The 25778-nt window shown below is 35.2% G+C and overlaps 1 protein-coding gene and 4 non-coding genes across 5 annotated transcripts; 1 reads left to right on the top strand and 4 right to left on the bottom strand.

Moving 5' to 3' along the window:
* Nucleotides 1-10705: 10705 nt before the first annotated feature.
* On the bottom strand, nt 10706-10796 carry Trnay-gua. Its single transcript is given in 2 exon segments — nt 10706-10741; nt 10760-10796. It is a non-coding gene; the product is annotated as a tRNA-Tyr (tRNA).
* Nucleotides 10797-10880: 84 nt separating this feature from the next.
* Trnay-gua lies at nt 10881-10974 on the bottom strand. Its single transcript has 2 exons — nt 10938-10974; nt 10881-10916 (listed from the first exon to the last, which is right to left on the bottom strand). It is a non-coding gene; the product is annotated as a tRNA-Tyr (tRNA).
* An 84-nt stretch (nt 10975-11058) lies between these two features.
* On the bottom strand, nt 11059-11152 carry Trnay-gua. The gene is made up of 2 exons: nt 11116-11152; nt 11059-11094 (listed from the first exon to the last, which is right to left on the bottom strand). It is a non-coding gene; the product is annotated as a tRNA-Tyr (tRNA).
* Nucleotides 11153-11223: 71 nt separating this feature from the next.
* Nucleotides 11224-11317, bottom strand: Trnay-gua. Its single transcript has 2 exons — nt 11281-11317; nt 11224-11259 (listed from the first exon to the last, which is right to left on the bottom strand). It is a non-coding gene; the product is annotated as a tRNA-Tyr (tRNA).
* Nucleotides 11318-20719: 9402 nt separating this feature from the next.
* On the top strand, nt 20720-25778 carry LOC123312185 (outer dynein arm-docking complex subunit 4). The gene is made up of 3 exons (XM_044896448.1): nt 20720-20750; nt 22385-22905; nt 24707-25778. Exons 2-3 carry the CDS (start codon nt 22390-22392, stop codon nt 25307-25309), a joined length of 1119 nt encoding a protein of 372 aa, XP_044752383.1. The 5' UTR covers nt 20720-20750; nt 22385-22389; the 3' UTR covers nt 25310-25778.

Below are 25778 nucleotides of genomic sequence, written 5' to 3'. Positions count from 1 at the left end.
ATCTAACTTATCACATTCTCGTTTGAGGTTACACTATCGGGTTCTATGAAGAATAGGGAAAATTTGAGATGGATATATCCAAAGAATATAGAGTTAGGTAACTCAGCAGTGACATGTTTGAGATGGATCTAACGGGTTTTATCTGTGAACAGATCGAAAATTCTGAACAACAATGGCAAGTCCGCTTAACAGGAACAGGGACATCAGTTTTTTGTTTTTAGGGATCAAATCAGGCCAGAACTGTTTTATGTTCGATACCAAAGCAAGCTCTCCAACATAGGTCACCTAGAAGTTCCCTTTCAGTACTCTATAGTTCCTGAGGCATGTTATAAATGGCTCAAATTTTATCAATAACGTGTTCCTTCAATATCTAGTCTCATCAGAACATCGATTTTGGTTCAGCGCTCATGACTTCGATGCATTTGGTCTTAATAGCTTTTCCCGAATAAAAATACGAATTACATATAAAAGACGGCGGAGTTTAAGACATGATATTATGAGGAATCGCGTGTCTTTTGAATACTCCAGACACGCAATAAGATCTCAGGAAGGTAGATTGTAGTTTTATTAGTCTGAAATTGAAGTTATACAGGCAGGTTTCTTAGTCATTTCGTTTTGGAATGATATTCAGAGAGAAATGACGTAACGGACAAAATAGGATATTATTGTTTGATACATACACGGCAGTCTCTCACTTATAATAAATGCAATATATCGAAGAGAGTTTTTTTGTTGTTAATATGTTAAAGAGCTTGTCAATCCTGACTTTCTTATCACTTTTTTTGAAAGGTATTCATATCAAGTTACACATATGTAAAAAAATATCAAATTATCATTCCTTCTCGTTAAACTAACAGTAAAAATGAAGTATATCTCTATTTTATATAAAAAAAAAACCATCCGCAAAAGTTTATTGTTCAACTCGAACGTAATGTTAATTTCCCACGAGTTTGAGGAGAATTTTTTCTTTCGTTCAAAGAAGTCAGAAATCAGAGATGTCAATCGAAATCAGTTCTCACATTACGTTCAATATTTCAACAGATTTGTAGGTAAATATCCACGAAGTTTACTCAGTATGTTGCTGAGTAATCATAGGAGACAGACAGACGAATTTAACTCAATTGAATATCAACTTTCTCAATCCAGAATGGAAAAAACACAAAAAACCTCCACAGTTTCGTGCAGAATTACAGGAGCATTGGAAATAATATACCAAAAATTTTCTACCAAAATATGTTTCTTATTCGTTCAGATTTCAGTGCGTACAAAAAAAACACTATATTTTAATAACAAGTATCAGGACAAGATAAAATTGGTTCTTCGCGCGCGATACGTTGCGTGTCTGAAATTCCTCCACATATTACGGGAAATTTCACGTTTCCATCATTTTCAATTTGCAGACATGTCATCCTCTGTTTCCAGTACGAATGGAAACTTGTTTGGTGAACTTCCCCACGCGTTATTGAATTTGTAATTAACCACCACATCAATCTTGCGTTTCTCTGACAGAAGTCACCACGAACAGACAATTTTAACCAATTTTCCTTATAATAGCCACTGAAATGATGAACCAGCCGCTTTTGAGTTTCGATTTTTCATATTCCATACCCTGCAATATCTCTGTGAATTCTTCTGAACCTAGGCACGTCTTGTATACATAAAACCAAAAGATTTTTTCGAGAAATTGCATATAACATTTTTCCGAAAAGGTTTATGAAAATGAAGGCCTTCAAAAAACTCTCGTAGCATGAAATACATATACAGGGTGTGGCGTAATGAATGGATAATATGGAGCCTGCAGGTAGAGGACTCTATGGCGGTTCAGAAAAATATATTTTACGTTCAGTAAAAGTGCCTTGGTTTTCGAGATATTTGAGATTTTCGAAAATTCAAGAAAATCACACCCTTCGCCACTATTTTTGCAGGCAAGACTCCAAATGAAGGAATTTTTTCAAACTGTTTTTTGGATAGTATTCCTGGATAGATGCGCTATCGAATGTAAATTATTATTTTTGAGGCGTATAAATAGTTTTTCATAAATAAAGGAATCAACTCAAATTTTCCGTCTTGCTTATTTTTTTTCCTAAGTTCAACCCAGCGTGGTGTGAAAAATAATATGGTTACCTGAGTGCCAAAGCAAGGGAAAACATGCCTGTTTTACTGAGATTCTGAATACAAAATAAATTTCTATTACAATGAGTCAAGGCAGAGTTTGACGTAAGCCTTTTTCTTTAATTTTTAGCAACTGAAATGAGACTTGCAAGCAGAATGATGCAATTATTCATAAGAAGTTGTAGAGCATCTATTACAGCTCCTGATACACACTTTGAACACTTTTTGTAAAACTCGATTCAATATTTTAAAATTGGTTTTTTTCCCTCGTATTCTTTCATTATTAAGCCCTATAGTTAAAAAGGTAATAGTTGTTAAGCGAATTTCAAGTAACGAAGTGAATTCCAGCAATTTTGTAATTAAGAAAAAAAGCTGAAAATTTGGTAATTTTTATTACATTGAGTCAAGACCCTTGTTACAAAAATGCTGAAATTTAATGCATAATTTGAAATTAACTTGAAAATATTTATTTCACAACGTTGGGGTTCAATGATAAAAGAAAACGAGAAAAAATAACAATTTTAAAATATCTTTTCATTGAATAAAGTTTCACAAATCACAAATGATGCTTAATTTGCTCACCATGAGTTCTGATACATGCTCTATAGTCTACACTTTCTAATAATTCATAGCTGTATTGCATGGATATCAACAATTTTAAAATGAGTATCTTTTCATTGAATTGAATATCACAAAAGATTTTCTAAGAGGCCACCATGAGCTTCAGTAAATGCTCTATACCTTCTTATAGACGATTGCTTCATTCTGCTTGCATTTCTCATTTTTGCTGATAAAAATTTAAAAAACACTGTTTACATTAAACTAGGCCTCAACTGATTGCAATAGGAATTTATTTTGTATTAAATTGTGAGAATACAGAGAGTTATACCATTTCGGAATCTCAATGAAACTGGCATGTTTTTTCTTGCATTGGCTCTCAGGTAACCATATTATTTTTTACACCGCGCTAGTTTGAATTTATGAAAAAAAAAATTGCAAAACGGAAAAGTTGAGTTAGATCTTCTTTTCATGAAGAACTATTCATGCGCCTCAAAAATAATGAATTACATTCGATAGATCATCTATTCAGGAATACTATCCAAAAAACAGTTTGAAAAAATTACTTCATTTGGAGACTTGCCTGCAAAACGAGTGGCGAAGAGTGTAATTCTCTTGAATTTTCGAAAATCTCCAATATCTCGAAAACCAAGGCACTTTTACTAAACGTAAAATATATTTTTCTGAACCGCCATAGAGTCCTCTACCCGCAGGCTCAATATTATCCATTCATTACGCCACACCCTGTATACTCATTTTGGATGAGGAAAAAAAAAAGTTTTGTACCTTCGTGTACATGAATATGGACAAAATATCTGTTCGAATACATGTTTTCCCCCTGTATGCACTTTGCTATTATAACCACCGATTCAATGTTTTCTGTACCTTATCGTGAGTTGCGATTCCAATTTGACGATTCAATTAATCGTAGTTGTGTCATAAAACAGACTTCGTTGATCGATAAAAGCTAACTTCCGTTGCAGTTCCATTATTTCCGCAATTTATGGGCCAGACCAGTTCGAATAACCTATACATTGCCATGTTCGAGGAATGAATGTCAAATATATCACCCAAATGAAAGGGTTCAAGGGTAGGGTTAATGTATGGGTTCTTTTCTAATTGCGAAATGGGAAGTAGAAGCAGAATGAATTCTGGGGATATTTTTGGAACTAATGATTACAATACATCTACTTTCTACCAGGATTTCAGTCTAGACGTCTAGGTATTGAGAAAGAGGTATATTATACCATCGCAATCTAATATTCAGGAATTTTCTTCAAACTTGTACATTCATCCACAAAAATTCATTGCTATGACTATACAGGGTGATTTCTGGCCAACGATCACTATAAGTTCTAAACTATTGAATGGATTTTGATGATAGCTTATTGAAGCACTTAGAAGAATCAAAAATCAATGGCATAGATATGTTTGGGTGTCCATTTCTAATCCCTCTATTAGATAACCAATGGGTCATTCGTCAGGAATCACCCTGTACATATATATACGAAATTTGCTGTTATATCACATTAATTGATCTGCAGCAGTGGCAAATCTCATTATAAATTGTTTAACCAGCAACTCCGAGCATATCCTTTCTATATGCAAACGTGATGACGTTTGATAATCCATAACGAAGGAGTTCGTAAAATATATATGCACTAACCTGACTCCGTGCCTCCAGTTTAGAGAGATCCACTGGAAATTCTGATGAAGTTGGTACATACTCGTAAAATTGGACATTGCCGCTTCATTTCCTGGTGTGTACACTAGAAATAGAGTTTTCAGCCTGCATCGTTTTTATGATTATTTAAAATTTCATTGATATCGATTTCTTTTTTAATTCATCACTGAAAATCGACTGACAAGAGAGGAATTTATCCTTTCTTTTCAAGCTAGAAGAGTGTTTGATATGTTTGGTCAAATTGCTATATCTAAAGCAGGGCCAATTTTGAATACTTACTTCTTCTAAAATTGTCCCCTTTTTAGTTTCTCGTAAATATGAATTATTTTCCTAGCAAATCAATCCAGCTGTGGAAAATAAAATTTTTTTATTGTCATCAACAACACTAACAACAGCTCAAATAAGCTCAGAGAATGAGGACAAAAATTATTGTTGCAGTTCATATTTATGACAACTCGATAAAAGGGAAATGAAAAAAGGATTCGGATGTAGAAAATAAAGGACGTACTCGGTTGTTTCCTTCGAAGAACAGCAGTAATTGGTAGTTGGTTTTCGAATAAAAATTGAAAGGATTATACACTCGTTATAAACTTTACTCATTACCAACCACAACCCTTGTTCACGAACGGCAGAAATAAAATATGACCATCATGAATCATTTCGACATCTCCCATAACTTCAAAGCATTAGCAGTAATTTTATGATGGTTATTTTCTAGATAATGGGGGTAATGTTGTTTTATAATTTTCCACTCTCCTGAGCCCTACTCTCTTTATATAAATTCGAGGAATCTCATTATTTATTCAGTCACTATCTAAAAAGCTGCACATATTTTTTGATTTCAATCTCCCCTTTAAAAATATCTCGTAAAACTCCTCCCGTTTAGGAAAATGTATAGATTGAACCCTTACGAGAGGGTTTATATTCATAAGTCAGATGAAAACGAGATTGGGGTAGGAACATATTGGCAATTGATATCATGTTTCTTGGAGCGTCAAGACTGAATGACATAACCCAGGATAGACGAAAATGTTTCTACAAGTAGGTATTATACGAAAATTAGATGAAAGAGCAGGAGTTAATTGTGAATTCAATTCATTGGGTAAATTGCATGAAACATAGGGACGCATATGAATTTTTCACCAGAAGAATGACGTGCGTAAAGGCTATAATTCTATCGAAATTGATAAGGACCAAACATTAATTAAGCCAACTGACTTCGACTGAACTTTTTGAAGGATTAATGGCCAACTGACATGTTTCGTTTCTTCATCGATCTTTATCTTACCTTCGAATTTAGCTGGAAAAGCTTGCATTTCCGTTATTGCGGAATATTTCATTTATTTTCAGCTCCTCTAAAACCAGAAATGCAATTTTAATAAAGCTAATAAATGGTTGTAGAGATAAAGAGATAAATTTTCAATTCATTCCGACGTGGAAATGAGTTGCTGAAGATTTTTAAGCTATTTCTGTGGTATCTACTTAAATCCTCACTGTTTTACGATAACATCATAATATCTATCTGGGTATATATACTTTTTAAATTTTTTCAATATTTATGTTAGGTTAGGTTAGGTTAGGTTGAGGCTTGAAATGTCGTAAATTTTCTTCCAACGAGGATGTAATAAAGGCTGTGGAGGTCTGGTTTGCAGAGCAAGAAAAAACATTTTTTTTGAAAGGTCCAGAGACGTTGCAGATTCGTTGTAATAAATGTATGCAATTAAGAGGAGAATGTGTTGAGTAATAAAAATTTTGACATTGAAATTTGATTTGGTTCTATAGTAGGGTAAAAATTTTTCAATATATCCTCGTAGTTGTGAGTGCGGGGATCCAAAAGGAACCATAAATCATCTGGTTAATCATTGCCCCATTTATAAATTTCAGGATGGTTTTAGGGCTGTTGACGCAGTTTCCGAAACATTTTTGATTAGGGTTGTGAATTTTAGGTCTACCTGACATATAGAACTCAATTTTCTTATCTCACATTTTACTGTTTCTGTTTTTTTTTCAGATAAAATTTTCTGTTAACTTGGAGAAGGATTTTCTTTGTCTTCGAAGAAAGGATCAATTTTTGCAGTGCGAGATGCCCTTCAATGTGAAATATTTCAGCTTATTTTGAAAACAATTCCATCTCTTACAATCCACTACACTCACGGGGAGAAAGGGTTTTTACTGGGGTTTTTCCCTAAGCTCTTGTATTATACGCAAAATTGTATGGTACCCCGTTATGCTATATAACCTCTGCTAAAACTGCAGGTAACATGATAACAGGAATAAATCAAAAAAATATCTTGCATCAATAGCATAGGAAAGGACAATTCTTCGAATCTCGGGGTGTAAATCCAGCATCACCAAATGAATTTTAAAGTTATAGCTTATAGATAGTAAATTTTTTAGGTTTCCCACTCCATCTGCTGCTATAATCGCTAGGAATTAACGATCTGCTTCTGCAACCATGACGGGGGCTGCGTTTTTCGAATTCGAAAATACCTCCCTCATCTCTTGCGAAACATTTCCGTCATCCAATCGTGGTTATCATAAAATAGAAACCACCTGTCGAGCCCCAACTGATGCGCGGTCTACCCCGTACCGACTTTCATAATCAGTCCTCGGTAATCCCCCAGTTCGCCTGCCGCGAAATAGAAGCTTATAACCACCTATAATAAGTCTCTTCGGATATTCCGAAATGAGATGTATCTCGCCTAGGCAGCCTCCAGCCGGATCACGTCTGGCCTGATTCAGATTTGCACGCCAGACTCCCTATCAATTCCTAAATTGTTCAGGGTGAGTTTTCACGAATCTGCACCCCACATTGAGCATCCTCACCGGAGTTGTGCGAAATGAATGAATTTTTTCAGCGCCACGAATGGAAACAATAAAGTTTGTTCTCGTAAAAAGTGACCTATTTCGCTTCCATGACGATATCCGATCACGTTCGATGGTTCTGGTCTTTTTTTCAATTTCCATCCGACAAGTTCTTGTTTTCTAGAGAGTTCTAATCGTTTTATTGTGGAGCTCGAACTTTTTAATGGGGATGGTTGTGGTTTATTCTTTTCTGCCCCTCTTTTATTGGGGATCACAAAACGTAAAATTTATTTATTACATTTATTAATATTCATATAAATTATTTTTATTATTGATTTCATGATAATGGTTCACTTGTTAGGTGAAGTCGATGATAAAACAAAAGTCCGCATCATAAAAACCTTCGAAAAAAAAATGAAGAAAAAAGCACCAGCATTTTATTTAATTCCTATGCACAGCAAACTTTATAACCCTTATAAGTTGATTTATCTTTTTTTTCTGAGTAAACAAAGAATAAAAACTTGAAAGAGTTTTTCTTCATCCAAGTTTACAACTTTGGAATTTTAACAACTCCACTTGATGAATTATTTCTGATAATAAACACCTGAAATAGATCAAAAAAAATTCCGGTGGAGATTTCTGAATAGAAGAGAATTTTTGAGGTCCCTCCAAGTTTTTTTGAGGGTGGACACATGTATGTGTCATGCTTGAATTATAATTCATGAATATGATCTATAGTTGGTTCTCAAAATTGCCGATTTAATTGATTGTCAAATTTAAATGGTATCAAGGCAGTTTATTACCATTTTTTTAAATTTTAACTTTTCCCGAAAAAGGCAATTTTTTTGCACTGTATACTTGAGACAATTTTTCTCATATTTTCCCAATGCTCAATTAATTCGGAAAATATATTAATGTTTTCTAATGTTCAATAAAGACTTGTCGTCAGATGTGACTAAATTTCACATCCCTCATTTATTGAATTATATTATAGACAATATCCATGATTTTATGGATGTTGATTTTATTCAATCTGAGAGATTCTGAAATGAATTCATTGAAATGAATATAAAACCATCATTACATTCATATATTCGAATTGAGAATTGATTGAGCATTCAGAAAATATTGTGCAAGAAAAATTTTTCCGTTTGCGTTGAAATGAATAAAAAATGGCGAGAAATTGTTTCCATACCAATTTAATTTGAAAAATTAAGTTTTTTTTTGGACGCATGGAATGAAACATCACCTTGAATAATCGAGAAAATATTCCATTCCATGTTTCTGATGTACATAACAAGAAGTTTTTTTATTCGAAAATTCTGTAAACCGCTAAATCGATTTATTACACATTTTTCAATTGTCATGGATTGTGTTGTGCATACCTAAGAGTGAAAATATATAATGATGATTTTCAAACGTTTTTTTTTTTGAGATCATATTTTTATAAATAAAAAATTAGGATTATAATTGTATGATGATATTCCCAATTGTTCAAAATAATGAAGTATAAAATTTTTTATGCTATGTGCTCTGACCAATTGCGATCTTCTATTAAAAAAACCAAATGTGACCATTTGTCCCATTCCATCAAACCTTAAAACGCTGCATCAATGATTTTTTCATGCGAGTGAATGGAAAATATTCCGTATTTCGTCACTCAAAAACCCCCTTTCTCTTGACACATCTACCTGAAGATTACCGATAATGCATGAATGGTTAAAAGAATACGCGAAATGACAGGGGCAGAAGAGGACGATAATCCAGAGTGCCATGGCTTCAGAATGACACGTAGGCGATATTTTTCCCATTTCGATGAAACCGATGTCGATTTCTTTCCAATCTTGAAATCTGCTGTCTGGGGTGAAAATCCTTAAGTGAACAGAAGATTATGTATCGTTGTTAAGGTAGAGGATCATTGAAACCGTTTTCAGTTTCGATGGAGTTATATAATATGTCCCCAACGCATCATTTTGTGCCACTTGGGTGTAAATTGCATGTGCTCAAGCAAGGAAAAACGTTTCGAATTGATTCCAACAGTTCAATCAAGAAAAAAGTACAGATCAAACTATAAATTTTCATCGATTACTCGTACGAGTCTTATGGCCAATGTTATGAAGTCAGAAAGACTAATATTTCCCAGAAAACAAACGAATACCACCATTCAGGTATTGATTAATTTTTTGAATGAGTGGAAATCACGCAAGAAATTCTGTAGTGCATGGAAATTCATAGACCCATAAAAATATTTCAATATGAATTGCGGCAGTCTTTCATTCTCTATATCAATTCCGCATTTTTATTCAGAATCAGACCAGATGATAGCTAGGTAATCAATCTTCACTCAGCCATTTGTCTCGAAAAGGCCTATAAAGACGTTAGACATGATTAATATATAGTCGCATTGAAAGACTTCTTTTCAGTGCATTATTGATATCATCAATAATTTATAGAGATAGATAAACAACTTATGAAAGACAAATGGTGACCCATCTACTGGGTGTATGATACTGATCCACATTTTTCCATGTTCAATTCGACCCACTTTAGTTCAATCGCCAACGATTAAAATTTTCCACTTAATACTGAGTGAATAAAAATTTCCGGTATGCAAGAACTCAGTGTCATGAGATGGAAGAGTGAAATTTTTTCAAATCGACAGAAAAAACATCTAAAATATAGATAATTATCCTGCTGGTGACATTCCATTCTCTAAAAAATATGAAGGAGTGGTTAGTTTTGATGAAATTTGCAGATAACAACTCCGTGATTTATAGCCATTTGGCAGATCCATCAGTCATGCAAATGAACTAAGAAATCGCCCTTAAATGGATTAAAAAATTCAAATAATCTGAGTTGTCACGTTATCGAACTTATATACAGGGTGCTTTCACGGATGAGGCTTTTTTGACGGAAGGTAAAATTAATCAAAATAAGTAATTTCACCAAAAACTGCCTATATAAAATATTAAAGATGGCTGATCTACAACCTCTAGAATTCCGGCAAAATTTCATTAAATCTCAAGTACGGGACTGTGGAAATGGTCTAGGGGGTCTTATGGGATATATTTCAGTGATCGTTTTAATTTTTTCTTCAACTTTGTGATTTTGAAAGTTTTGTATAGGTGATTTTTGGTGAAGCGCTATATTTTGACCATTTTAAACTTCTCTTAAAAAAAGCCTCCTGTAGTTAGATACCATAAAATCCAAGCGCGCATTTGAGATAGAGGTAGCTTTCTGAACACATTTTTCACATTATTGTTTTAATTATACTTTTCATTATTAGGCTTGTTGCTCACAACGGTTGTGAACTGTACAGAGCGAGCGCAAATGGATTTTCGCTATCCTAAAATGGAATTGCGCTTGCTCAGCAGAGTTCAAAACCGTTGCAAACCACTCTACGAACAAACCTCATCTTTCTGATCGACTGATTGGTCTCTATGGTATCAATAGGTATTTATGGTTGAAAACATCCTCTTGCAATAATGTCATACAGATTTGTTGAGTAGTTGAGCAAATATGGTACCAAGAATCAAAAGTTATTTCTCCTTCGAGCCGGATTTGAACCAGCGACCTATGGATACCCAAGTTATGTTTCCTCTACAGTCCACCGCTCTACCAACTGAGCTATCGAAGGTTGATGATTGGACCTATTATCTTAACATATAAAGTATTGAGTACTTCATTCTTAGATATATTCAATCGAGAATCAAAAGATTGATCCTTCGAGCCGGATTTGAACCAGCGACCTATGGATACCTAAGTTAAAGTCAATCCTCTACAGTCCACCGCTCTACCAACTGAGCTATCGAAGGTTGATGATTAAACTTATTATCTTACCATATAAAGTATTGACTGGTTCATTCTTAGATATATTCAATCGAGAATCAAAAGATTGATCCTTCGAGCCGGATTTGAACCAGCGACCTATGGATAACTATGTTGCTCTGAATCCTCTACAGTCCACCGCTCTACCAACTGAGCTATCGAAGGTTGATGAGATGTACAATTACCTTGCCATATGAAGCGTTGAGAAATTGAATGCAAAAATCAAAAGAAGTTAATCCTTCGAGCCGGATTTGAACCAGCGACCTATGGATACCTACGTTAAAATCAATCCTCTACAGTCCACCGCTCTACCAACTGAGCTATCGAAGGTTGTTGATTGTAAAGAGTGACGTCGACAAAAGAACTGTTAAGCAGGTCAAAAACACTGAATGATATCTCCCCTACTTTCACTTCATATCGAAGGCATACTGATAGCAAACTTCTTATAATATGATCTTATGTGATTATTTCCGATACAAAGCAATTTTTGGCGGTTGGTTTTTGGAATGTGCTGAAATTTTCATTCCATAATTTGAAATCTGATCATTTTATGTGGGTGTATCATGATGTATGATGATCTTATGCAGACACAAGAGTAATTCGTTGTAAAATAATATGGGTATTTTTTCCAGCACAAACTTCGAGAATGGATGAGCAGCGTAAACGTCAAAGAACTGAATCGATGAGCAAGGCGATCAACCAGAAGAAAGAGTCTAAACTGTGGTACGAAGAGGCAAACAGTCATGTTAAAGCCGGAAATCTGGAGAAGGCAGTGATTGCATATAATAAGGTTAGATTACCATTCCCAGATTTCCAAATTATAAACTGAAAGTATAACATTTCTTCTTGGTATGAGGAACCTTGGACCATGCGTTAAAGGGGGTGCAAGAAAAGAAAAAAAACCTAATTTATATCACCATTTTGTTGAATTATTTCCATGATTTTTGATCATTGTTACATTTTTTTCATGTTAAATTGAATGTATTTTATTGAGGTCTTTTCGACTATACATTTCTCAAAACATAACCCGTGAATATCACAAAAGATCGAAGTAAATCCCGATGAATTTTATGCGAACACAATGAGCCAACGAAATGAATTGACTGCCTTCATTTTTCCTTGAAGTTAGCCGGGATCGAATCCTCTCAAAGAATTCCCGATTCAAAAAGACATTCTCTCGCATCTAATTTGAATTTTACCGATGTAAGGAACTTTTGAAGTCCCAGATTTCGGGGTGTTTATCTTGCCCTCAAATCCCTCGCAAAGTTTGTAGCAGTGCATTTTCAACACTCTCGACATTCGGTTCACGCAACCGGCCTAATAGAATTGCAAATTTATTTTTGTTCTGCTTCGCGATTGAAGTTCCTTTCGATTCACCTCTATTAGGTACGAGCTATATATGGAGGATGTGAGATATCTCGGTCAGTTCTAACTTGAAGGATTTCGCCTCTTCTGAAATTCTGAATGAGAATTTCTGTTCTTCTGCTTCTCTATCTGAAAATCAGGATGCTCTATTACTGTCCGAAGATATTGAGTGCATAGAAGTTGTTTTGTAGATTCCAGAAAACAAAACAGTTGATGATCCAATTGAGAATTGCACTCTAGAGAGCTCTTCGAAGTCAACTCGAAAATGAAAAGTGGAAAAACAAAAAAAAATTATTTTCTCCTAAACAGTGTCAGATATTGGAAAGTTTGGTATGAAAATATAGGTTTTCGAACACGCTGAATCCATTGCGAGCAACTTCGAAAGCCTATCTCCCTTCGTTTAGATTTTCATCTTGAAAATGACATTTTTCAAAAATTGCAATTTTTTTATCTGCGATATCTCCTGTTATATTCGTCTGATACAATTGGGATTTCCGGTTATATAATCAGCGTTGCCTAGGCTTCCACCCTAGCACAAAAACTCGATTTCGAAAATCTCGATTTTTTTGGTCAAAAATGAGCAAGGGGTTAGACCCCCCTAAAATCACCTTTTTGCTACTCTGTATAAAAATCAGGATGTTCTACTACTGTTCTAGGATATGGAGCGCATGAAACTTGTTTTGAAGATTCTAGAAAACCAAACAGTTGATGATTCAATAGAGAATTGCACTCTAGAGAGCTGTTCGAAGTCAACTCGAAAATGAAAAGTGGAAAAACAAAAAAAATTATTTTCTCCGAAACAGTGCCAGATATTTGAAATTTTGGTATGGAAATATAGGTTTTCGAACACGCTGAATCCATTGCGAGCAATTTCGAAAGCCTATCTCCCTTCGTTTAGATTTTCATCTTGAAAATGGCATTTTTCAAAAATTGCAATTTTTCAATCTGCGATATCTCCTAATATATTCGTCTGATACAATTGGGATTTCCGGTTATAAAATCAGCGTTGCCTAGGCTTCCACCCTAGCACAAAAACTCGATTTCGAAAATCTCGATTTTTTTGGTCAAAAATGAGCAAGGGGTTAGACCCCCCTAAAATCACCTTTTTGCTACTCTGTCTAAAAATCAGGATGTTCTACTACTGTTCTCGGATATGGAGCGCATAATATTTGTTATGAAGATTCTAGAAAACCAAACAGTTGATGATTCAATAGAGAATTGCACTCTAGAGAGCTGTTCGAAGTCAACTCGAAAATGAAAAGTGGAAAAACAAAAAAAATTATTTTCTCCGAAACAGTGCCAGATATTTGAAATTTTGGTATGGAAATATAGGTTTTCGAACACGCTGAATCCATTGCGAGCATTTTCGAAAGCCTATCTCCCTTCGTTTAGATTTTCATCTTGAAAATGGCATTTTTCAAAAATTGCAATTTTTCAATCTGCGATATCTCCTGTTATATTCGTCTGATAAAATTGGGATTTCCGGTTATATAATCAGCGTTGCCTAGGCTTCCACCCTAGCACAAAAACTCGATTTCGAAAATCTCAATTTTTTTGGTCAAAAATGAGCAAGGGGTTAGACCCCCCTAAAATCACCTTTTTGCTACTCTGTATAAAAATCAGGATGTTCTACTACTGTTCTCGGATATGGAGCGCATAATATTTGTTTTGAAGATTCTAGAAAACCAAACAGTTGATGATTCAATAGAGAATTGCACTCTAGAGAGCTGTTCGAAGTCAACTCGAAAATGAAAAGTGGAAAAACAAAAAAAATTATTTTCTCCGAAACAGTGCCAGATATTTGAAATTTTGGTATGGAAATATAGGTTTTCGAACACGCTGAATCCATTGCGAGCAATTTCGAAAGCCTATCTCCCTTCGTTTAGATTTTCATCTTGAAAATGGCATTTTTCAAAAATTGCAATTTTTCAATCTGCGATATCTCCTAATATATTCGTCTGATACAATTGGGATTTCCGGTTATAAAATCAGCGTTGCCTAGGCTTCCACCCTAGCACAAAAACTCGATTTCGAAAATCTCGATTTTTTTGGTCAAAAATGAGCAAGGGGTTAGACCCCCCTAAAATCACCTTTTTGCTACTCTGTCTAAAAATCAGGATGTTCTACTACTGTTCTCGGATATGGAGCGCATAATATTTGTTATGAAGATTCTAGAAAACCAAACAGTTGATGATTCAATAGAGAATTGCACTCTAGAGAGCTGTTCGAAGTCAACTCGAAAATGAAAAGTGGAAAAACAAAAAAAATTATTTTCTCCGAAACAGTGCCAGATATTTGAAATTTTGGTATGGAAATATAGGTTTTCGAACACGCTGAATCCATTGCGAGCAATTTCGAAAGCCTATCTCCCTTCGTTTAGATTTTCATCTTGAAAATGGCATTTTTCAAAAATTGCAATTTTTCAATCTGCGATATCTCCTATTATATTCGTCTGATACAATTGGGATTTCCGGTTATATAATCAGCGTTGCCTAGGCTTCCACCCTAGCACAAAAACTCGATTTCGAAAATCTCGATTTTTTTGGTCAAAAATGAGCAAGGGGTTAGACCCCCCTAAAATCACCTTTTTGCTACTCTGTCTAAAAATCAGGATGTTCTACTACTGTTCTCGGATATGGAGCGCATAATATTTGTTTTGAAGATTTTAGAAAAGCAAACAGTTGATGATTCAATAGAGAATTGCACTCTAGAGAGCTGTTCGAAGTCAACTCGAAAATGAAAAGTGGAAAAAAAAAAAAATTATTTCCTCCGAAACAGTGTCAGATATTTGAAATTTTGGTATGGAAATATAGGTTTTCGAACACGCTGAATCCATTGCGAGCAATTTCGAAAGCCTATCTCCCTTCGTTTAGATTTTCATCTTGAAAATGGCATTTTTCAAAATATGAATTTTTCAATCTGCGATATCTCCTGTTATATTCGTCTGATACAATTGGGATTTCCGGTTATATAATCAGCGTTGCCTAGGCTTCCACCCTAGCACAAAAACTCGATTTCGAAAATCTCAATTTTTTTGGTCAAAAATGAGCAAGGGGTTAGACCCCCCTAAAATCACCTTTTTGCTACTCTGTATAAAAATCAGGATGTTCTACTACTGTTCTAGGATATGGAGCGCATAAAATTTGTTTTGAAGATTCTAGAAAACCAAACAGTTGATGATTCAATAGAGAATTGCACTCTAGAGAGCTGTTCGAAGTCAACTCGAAAATGAAAAGTGGAAAAACAAAAAAAATTATTTTCTCCGAAACAGTGCCAGATATTTGAAATTTTGGTATGGAAATATAGGTTTTTGACAACGCTGAATCCATTGCGAGCAATTTCGAAAGCCTATCTCCCTTCGTTTAGATTTTCATCTTGAAAATGGCATTTTTCAAAAATTACAATTTTTCAATCTGCGATATCTCCTGTTATATTCGTCTGATACAATTGGGATTTCCGGTTATATAATCAACGTTGCCTAGGCTGTCACCCTAGCATAAAAACTCGATTTCGAAAATCTCGCTTTTTTTGGTCAAAAATGAGCAAGGGGTTAGACCCCCCTAAAATCACCTTTTTGCTACTCTGTCTAAAAATCAGGATGTTCTACTACTGTTCTAGGATTTGGAGCGCATAATATTTGTTTTGAAGATTTTAGAAAAACAAACAGTTGATGATTCAATAGAGAATTGCACTCTAGAGAGCTGTTCGAAGTCAACTCGAAAATGAAAAGTGGAAAAACAAAAAAAATTATTTTCTCCGAAACAGCGCCAGATATTTGAAATTTTGGTATGGAAATATGGGTTTTCGAACACGCTGAATCCATTGCGAGCAATTTCGAAAGCCTATCTCCCTTCGTTTAGATTTTCATCTTGAAAATGGCATTTTTCAAAAATTGCAATTTTTCAATCTGCGATATCTCCTGTTATATTCGTCTGATACAATTGGGATTTCCGGTTATATAATCAGCGTTGCCTAGGCTTCCACCCTAGCACAAAAACTCGATTTCGAAAATCTCGATTTTTCAGGTCGAAAATGAGCAAGGGGTTAGACCCCCCTAAAATCACCTTTTTGCTACTCTGTATAAAAATCAGGATGTTCTACTACTGTTCTAGGATATGGAGCGCATAAAATTTGTTTTGAAGATTCTAGAAAACCAAACAGTTGATGATTCAATAGAGAATTGCACTCTAGAGAGCTGTTCGAAGTCAACTCGAAAATGAAAAGTGGAAAAACAAAAAAAATTATTTTCTCCGAAACAGTGCCAGATATTTGAAATTTTGGTATGGAAATATAGGTTTTCGAACACGCTGAATCCATTGCGAGCAATTTCGAAAGCCTATCTCCCTTCGTTAAGATTTTCATCTTGAAAATGGCATTTTTCAAAAATTGCAATTTTTCAATCTGCGATATCTCCCATTATATTCGTCTGATACAATTGGGATTTCCGGTTATTTAATCAGCGTTGCCTAGGCTTCCACCCTAGCACAAAAACTCGATTTCGAAAATCTCGATTTTTTTGGTCAAAAATGAGCAAGGGGTTAGACCCCCCTAAATTCACCTTTTTGCTACTCTGTCTAAAAATCAGGATGTTCTACTACTGTTCTCGGATATGGAGCGCATAATATTTGTTATGAAGATTCTAGAAAACCAAACAGTTGATGATTCAATAGAGAATTGCACTCTAGAGAGCTGTTCGAAGTCAACTCGAAAATGAAAAGTGGAAAAACAAAAAAAATTATTTTCTCCGAAACAGTGCCAGATATTTGAAATTTTGGTATGGAAATATAGGTTTTCGAACACGCTGAATCCATTGCGAGCAATTTCGAAAGCCTATCTCCCTTCGTTTAGATTTTCATCTTGAAAATGGCATTTTTCAAAAATTGCAATTTTTCAATCTGCGATATCTCCTATTATATTCGTCTGATACAATTGGGATTTCCGGTTATATAATCAGCGTTGCCTAGGCTTCCACCCTAGCACAAAAACTCGATTTCGAAAATCTCGATTTTTTTGGTCAAAAATGAGCAAGGGGTTAGACCCCCCTAAAATCACCTTTTTGCTACTCTGTCTAAAAATCAGGATGTTCTACTACTGTTCTCGGATATGGAGCGCATAATATTTGTTTTGAAGATTTTAGAAAAGCAAACAGTTGATGATTCAATAGAGAATTGCACTCTAGAGAGCTGTTCGAAGTCAACTCGAAAATGAAAAGTGGAAAAACAAAAAAAATTATTTCCTCCGAAACAGTGTCAGATATTTGAAATTTTGGTATGGAAATATAGGTTTTCGAACACGCTGAATCCATTGCGAGCAATTTCGAAAGCCTATCTCCCTTCGTTTAGATTTTCATCTTGAAAATGGCATTTTTCAAAATATGAATTTTTCAATCTGCGATATCTCCTGTTATATTCGTCTGATACAATTGGGATTTCCGGTTATATAATCAGCGTTGCCTAGGCTTCCACCCTAGCACAAAAACTCGATTTCGAAAATCCCAATTTTTTTGGTCAAAAATGAGCAAGGGGTTAGACCCCCCTAAAATCACCTTTTTGCTACTCTGTATAAAAATCAGGATGTTCTACTACTGTTCTAGGATATGGAGCGCATAAAATTTGTTTTGAAGATTCTAGAAAACCAAACAGTTGATGATTCAATAGAGAATTGCACTCTAGAGAGCTGTTCGAAGTCAACTCGAAAATGAAAAGTGGAAAAACAAAAAAAATTATTCTCTTCGAAACAGTGCCAGATATTTGAAATTTTGGTATGGAAATATAGGTTTTCGAACACGCTGAATCCATTGCGAGCAATTTCGAAAGCCTATCTCCCTTCGTTTAGATTTTCATCTTGAAAATGGCATTTTTCAAAAATTACAATTTTTCAATCTGCGATATCTCCTGTTATATTCGTCTGATACAATTGGGATTTCCGGTTATATAATCAGCGTTGCCTAGGCTTCCACCCTAGCACAAAAACTCGATTTCAAAAATCTCGATTTTTTTGGTCAAAAATGAACAAGGGGTTAGACCCCCCTAAAATCACCTTTTTGCTACTCTGTCTAAAAATCAGGATGTTCTACTACAGTTCTCGGATATGGAGCGCATAAAATTTGTTTTGAAGATTCTAGAAAACCAAACAGTTGATGATTCAATAGAGAATTGCACTCTAGAGAGCTGTTCGAAGTCAACTCGAAAATGAAAAGTGGAAAACCAAAAAAAATTATTTTCTTCGAAACAGTGCCAAATATTTGAAATTTTGGTATGGAAATATAGGTTTTCGAACACGCTGAATCCATTGCGAGCAATTTCGAAAGCCTATCTCCCTTCGTTTAGATTTTCATCTTGAAAATGGCATTTTTCAAAAATTACAATTTTTCAATCTGCGATATCTCCTGTTATATTCGTCTGATACAATTGGGATTTCCGGTTATATAATCAGCGTTGCCTAGGCTTCCACCCTAGCATAAAAACTCCATTTCGAAAATCTCGCTTTTTTTGGTCAAAAATGAGCAAGGGGTTAGCCCCCCTAAAATCACCTTTTTGCTAATCTGTCTAAAAATCAGGATGTTCTACTACTGTTCTCGGATATGGAGCGCATAATATTTGTTTTGAAGATTCTAGAAAACCAAACAGTTGATGATTCAATAGAGAATTGCACTCTAGAGAGCTGTTCGAAGTCAACTTGAAAATGAAAAGTGGAAAAACAAAAAAAATTATTTTCTCCGAAACAGTGCCAGATATTTGAAATTTTGGTATGGAAATATAGGTTTTCGAACACGCTGAATCCATTGCGAGCAATTTCGAAAGCCTATCTCCCTTCGTTTAGATTTTCATCTTGAAAATGGCATTTTTCAAAAATTACAATTTTCCAATCTGCGATATCTCCTGTTATATTCGTCTGATACAATTGGGATTTCCGGTTATATAATCAGCATTGCCTAGGCTTCCACCCAAGCACAAAAACTCGATTTCGAAAATCTCGATTTTTTTGGTCAAAAATGAGCAAGGGGTAGACCCCCCTAAAATCACCTATTTGCTACTCTGTCTAAAAATCAGGATGTTCTATTACTACCCTAGGATATGGAGTGCATATAATATGTTTTGCAGATTCTAGAAAACCAAACAGTTGATGATTCAATAAAGAATTGCACTTCAGAGAGCTCTTCGAAGTCAACTCGAAAATGAAAAGCGGAAAAACCTGAACTGAACCAGATACTCAGAATTTTGGTGTGAAAATATAACTTTTCGAACACGCTGAATCTATTGCCAGCAATTTCGAAGGCCTATCTCCTTTTATTTAGATTTTCATTTCGGAAATGGCATTTTTTAAAAATTGCTAATTTGACTTGAGAATTCGTCAAGACCGAACGGTTATGCCGAGATTGCTGAACTTCTCAAATTTATTACTAGAAGAATTGCTATATCAGAAAATGTATCACATTTAGATCTACGATGAGTATCCTAGAAGAAAAACTACTCCAAAGCTGATCTTCCAAAAATTCCCAAAAAGATGGATTCAGTTAAAACTTCCTCAAGAGCGAACGGTTGCGCCGAGATGGATGAACTTCTCAGATTTATTACTTGAAGAGTTGCTTCATCAGAATATGTATCACATTTAGATCTACGATAATTATCCTGAAAGAAAAACTACTCGAAAACTGACCTTCGAAACCCAAAAAGTTGGGTTCAGTTAAAACTTCCTCAAGACCGAACGGTCGCGCCGAGATGGATGAACTTCTCAGATTTATTACAAGAAGAGTTGCTATTTCAGATTATGTATCAATAATCTTCCTGGAAGATATTATCTTCGAAATAGAAATGTTCAAAAATTTCATTCGTGCCATTCGCACAAGCCACCTGAATATGAGTTGCTTATTTTGTTTTCGCCGTCTCCAGAATGAACCGGTAAAACAACCCTTCAACAAGTAACGGAAATGTCCTTCGTGAAAAATACACAACGATAAACAAGATAACCCGTTTTTCACATGTACAATCTTGGAGTTCTCCCCAGCCCACAACTTTTCTCAAAAACTTTTCCCATCAGATGGGACACGAAACAAAAAACCCATAAAAGTTTTTGTGTAGATTGCTAAAAATATCCCTTTCCACGCCTAGGATTATTTTATCGATAGGACTGGAACCACGGATACCCAACCATCATTATTGTCGCTTGTAATATCCTCCGCAAGGTGTTAAACGGTTCTCTCCGGTTGCTCAGGTTCGAAATTGATCACACCTTCTAAGTAGCCATAGAAACGACGCCGCAAGTGTTACTTTATTGCTAAATTCGCCATACGTGTGCCCCTGGTAAATTACAGTTTTTATAAAGCACGACCTTTTCGAGCTAATGCATTTTAGCTTGATCGCTGGAGAAAATTAATACATTAAGGTGAACATTCCATGTAAGTAACAATAGGGGAAGATTACACTGCACGATAGGAAAGGTGGCCTATTTGGAGTTTTTCAGTTTGTTGAATTTTCTGATGTGGTAATGATATGATACCATATTCCAGGAAATATTGTGGAGGAATGGTAACGATAGATGAATAAAATTAGTCTATCGATGAAATTTTCAAACTTTTGTGTCAATTCAGTTTAGCTTCATGAAGGAAAATCAATATTTTTCTGAAAATCCGCTGATTATACAGTTTGATTGTTTAATGTTTTATGAATTGAGTTTATTGAATATCCAAATATAAAATAAGATTTCAACTTTCATTGCAAAATCAGTAGAAAGTTTTATATCGAGCGTAATGAGTAATGACCGGAGCATTCACCATTTTGCTTATCTGAGATTCTGATCTATTTATGCTATTAGCATTACTGTAGGTATAGAAGAATATGTGTAAATGGCAAATATGTATGGATATATATAGTAACAGACTTTCATCTTGTTTTAAACCTTCATACGAGGTAGGAAAGATATTCAGAGTAAGAAATTCGATCTTTGGAATTACATAATATATTTTCGAAATGAAATATTATAAAATAGGTTGAATTTGGATAGGTTAGGTGAAATCAGATGAGCCTAGTTTATAATATCTCCTGCTTTGGATTTTGTTGCTGTCAGAATCCTAATGATATTTCACAATTTCACAAATATTAAGGAACCTATTTATTGAATATTTTTCTTGTAAGTGCTGGGTATAAATACATAGTCCCAAAATTGGAGTATAACTGGAAATTGTATAAGTTCATATGAGTTTGGGCTAGCTCAGGTGGGGTTCGATTAGGTTAGATATGAAACATTTTGGTTTGTCAGAAATTCAACGATATTTTGTACCATAAAAAATAACAAGAACGCCAATAATTTGTAATTTTTTATGAATAATTGATTTAGGTTATCTCAGGTCAGTTTAATTTAGGTCAGGTTAGGTAATCAGTATTATAAGGTTATATTCTACTTTTTCTCAATTCAAAATAAGGTCTTTCCATTCCATTCCAAGACTAAATATTCAGAATAAAGGTTTCTTCATAAGTTAAAATCAGAAATAAGAATTGATGAAAAACTTGTTACCCTAGTTAATTCCTTGGAGTGCTAGAGGTTTTATGAGCAAAAATCGTGAAGCTTTTTGAATATAACCGATCTGCAGGAGCAAACTTCAAGAATTATACTTCTACTACTCGAAATGAAGTCTAATTTTGATGCAACCTGCAACATAGTCTTTGTTACAGTTGAAGAGTCAGCCTGAACCCTAATGAACGGGTTAAAATACTGCATTTTATTTTATCTCTTGGTTCTACAAAATTAATTGCCTCAGCCACTGAAAAATTCGATGAAATTCATCATTGAGAAGATAAATCTGAAAAAGTACCTCTCCAGGTGGTCGTGGGTTCGAGTCCTGCATTGAGAGGTTTTTTTCAGCATTCAATAATTTTCTGTTCCTCCACGAATTCCTCATTATTCAAAAATTCATCATTCTTCACGGAATTTGAACGATTACTTGTAAATATTGCCACCTTTCCATACACCTTATAGATCATGATTACGAGTTCCTTAAATTGGAAATTTCCATCTGATTTTCATTCTTATAAGTCACCATGGGCGAGAGCGAAGCACCTCTTCCGAAAGAGGTCAAAACGATGGTCGACAAACGCCTCAACATCAGCAGGGAAGCTGAACTCCTTCAGAGTTTCGTGAGAGTCAACGTTGACGAGTCCAACGGAAACTCGGAAGTGGAGAACAGGCTAGAGACGCAGCTGGAAAAACAGAAGGCGGAAGCCGCCCTTGAGAAGTTAGAAGAGGAGAAGATCAAGAGACAGCAGACCGAAATCATCAGATCTCAGGTCGACGACGAGGTTAAGAAAAAGGGAAAACGAAGGCGTAGGAGAAACATCGGTTGTAAACGGGAAGAATTGTACTGCGATAAGGACAGGGCGGCTGCTGTCAATTTGGGATCTAGGGATATAAAGCAGTCGTTGAAGATGAAGAGGAAACAGGATAGATCGAAGGCTTTGATGATACCCGAAGAGGCAGAACCGAGCACTTTTTTAGCGTGGGGTAACTACGAAATGGGCAAAGGCGATCTGAAGATCGCTCTGGATTTCATAACGAAGGTAAAACACCTCCGTTATATTCGTGTTCTTCGGTTTATAACGATCGTCTCGATGAATTTGTGAGGAATGTTATATGCCATTCGTCAAAATATCTCCTATTTTGAACTAAACATCTCTAACGGCCGTTTTCAATAAACCTATCTATCCATCGTTTCACTTACTGACGATTGGTAACCATTGGTTAAATTGGCTAAGACATATCTACAGATAGATCATAGAAACGAAATCAGATGGTTTTTCTATCTTCAGTAAGTGAAACAATGGGTAGATAAGTTTATTGAAACCGCCGTTAATCGATATCGAAATGTTTGTTATTGTAGGACATGCGAGAATACTGAAGCAGAGTTTGATACCTTAGAGGAAGAATAAGTTGAAAATATGGCAAATTTTATACAAAAGTTCTTTCGAAATATTCCTACTTTTATTATTCTATAGGCAGTACAAATCAGTTCGGTTTTCTAATAGTCAAAAGTCAAAAGTGCATTTATTTCATGACAAACTGGATATACAGATCATTCAAAGTATTCTCCATCTCTGGCTACTTCTTTTTTTCACCTCTCAGCTAATTTTCGAAATCATGTCAAAAAAATGCTTCGTCCTTTAAGGCGATCCAATTTGAGAGCCACTTCCCTTGACTTTGAACGATTTCTTTGGATCTCAATTGTGAAGAAACTACTAGTTGAGTCAGCCTAAATGATTCTACAAGCACTTCTTACGTTTGACTCCGATCTTCATCGTCTTTGAGCGTTTTGAACTGTCCAGAGAGAGGCTTGTATTCAGCCATTCTTGAAAGTATTTCCTACATTGTTTATCAGTTGGTCTGAGAGAATCCCCATTTCATTTGATGCCATGTTTCTTTACGAAAGGAATATTCTCCTGTATTATTCCGCATCCTTAATGAACACCCGGTATATCTCCGCTCTGAATATTCCACAATTTTTTCTGATGGATATGAAGTATCATTGTGTACACAAGAAGGATCAGTCTGGAAAAACTAATGTAATATATTTTCTGACCATGATCTTCAGTCTGATTACTTTCAAAGGTTACCTCTATACAGACAATAGGTACGGACATATTATATTCTATCGAAGCGGATTCAAATGGAACCTACAATGAGCCCGAGCTCCACTCACAATTATTATCTCATCCTTCCTTTATTCTTGAAACCTAGATCACGTACAGAACTAGTTCTCCGGTAAAACGTTCTTGTAATATGGTAATGGTTTATGATCTCACTTTCCTGACCACAACTCTGTGAATATCGTGACTATAAACTACGTGACTTCCAAATTCTTGAGGACAATTCGAGAGATTGATTTAGATTCATACAATCTGCAGAATTGAGAGCTTTTTCAGCTGATTTCTCAGTCTGCAAACTGAGTAATATAAAGAAAAGGTTCAACTCCGAATGAACCTTAATGAAAACTTATTCAATATGTTAATTGTAACAACCATTTTAATGTAGGAGTTGTTTTCCTGACTCAACTATACCTAGTTGAGTTGGGTACCCCAAAGCTCTTTGAATAGCTAAGAAAGACAGTGTTCGGTGTTATTGGTACATTGATTTCCTTGGGTGATTTGTCCCTCATGCTTAACGGAATAGGCTTTCGAAAATCCAGGCATAAATGGGTTAAAGCCCCCAGTTAGGGTAGTGGAATACACATACAATGCAACTTCAGTGTTGCCCACGAAGAACTCTCGTTGTGTTCCAACTTGTCTCCCTTGCTACATTGATTTTTTAAACTTACTCGTTTCGTTATCTGTTTCCATCTTTACTGATTCACCGATTTGTCCACAGGCCCTTGAGCTGAACCCCACCGAGAAGAACGCATTAGTTGCTAGAAGCAAATGCTACATCCTGCTCGGCCAGCCTGCCAAAGCCTTGGATGACGCAGAAATGGCCCTCAACATCGACAAGAATTTTCTGAAAGCCATATACCAAAAAGCAGAATCCCTCTACTACCTTGGTAATTTCGAATATAGCTTGATGTATTTCCACAGAGGCCTCCACATCAGACCTGATCACGAACAATTCAAACTTGGAGTGCATAAATCCCAAAAAGCCATTGAGAATGCTATCGGTGGACCATCTTTATTTGGGACGGGAAGGGAGTCTAAACAAACATCCGAACAGCCAACCAACAGATCTGGTACATCTAATTCAACTTCAAGCAAAAGGGTTACTCCAATCAGTAGGGCCAGATCGTCGAAAGGTAGTAGATTGCTAAGGGAATTGGGCGCTGATAAAGATTACCTTGATAATCTACTGATGAACCCTAATATCAAATGTAAATTTAAAGAGGATGATGACACGATTATGAAGAATGTACAAGAAACTGTGGACTATTTGAATGCAAGACAAGAATTCTGGAGACAACAATTGCCACCGAACTTGAGATAATGCCTCTTAAAGAAATTTAAGAAATTGCAATTGCATTATCCAATTAATATTTTTCATAGCATCACTTTTATCACAAGTTCTCAATAGAAAAGGAATGTTATTCCAGGACTTGGTAGTGTGTGGTATTTTTTATGAGGATACCCTATATAGAGGAGGATTATGAGGATAAACCTAATTTAGGTAAAACATTAAATATATGTACCTAGATGTAGTAAAGGAAATTCAATTTCATTGTTTGATTTTTCGAACTACTGGCCGCTTATACAGGGCTTAGAGACAAGAACCTGAAGAGTAAAGGGGGTAGATGTATTTTAAGATATTTTAAAGCAATATTTCTGATTTATTATCACAGGTTGGTCAAAAATTATTAGAGCCAGAGCATCTTTATTGTGTATTTTATTAAGATTGATTCTTAGGTGAGCAATTCAAACTGAATTTGAATCAATGAACTATAATAAATGTTTGTTAT

This window comes from Coccinella septempunctata, chromosome 4 (genome assembly GCF_907165205.1).
Source record: "Coccinella septempunctata chromosome 4, icCocSept1.1, whole genome shotgun sequence".
NCBI lineage: Eukaryota > Metazoa > Arthropoda > Insecta > Coleoptera > Coccinellidae > Coccinella > Coccinella septempunctata.
Note: the sequence above shows the minus strand (reverse complement) of the source record. Positions and strands in the feature narration are given on the sequence as shown.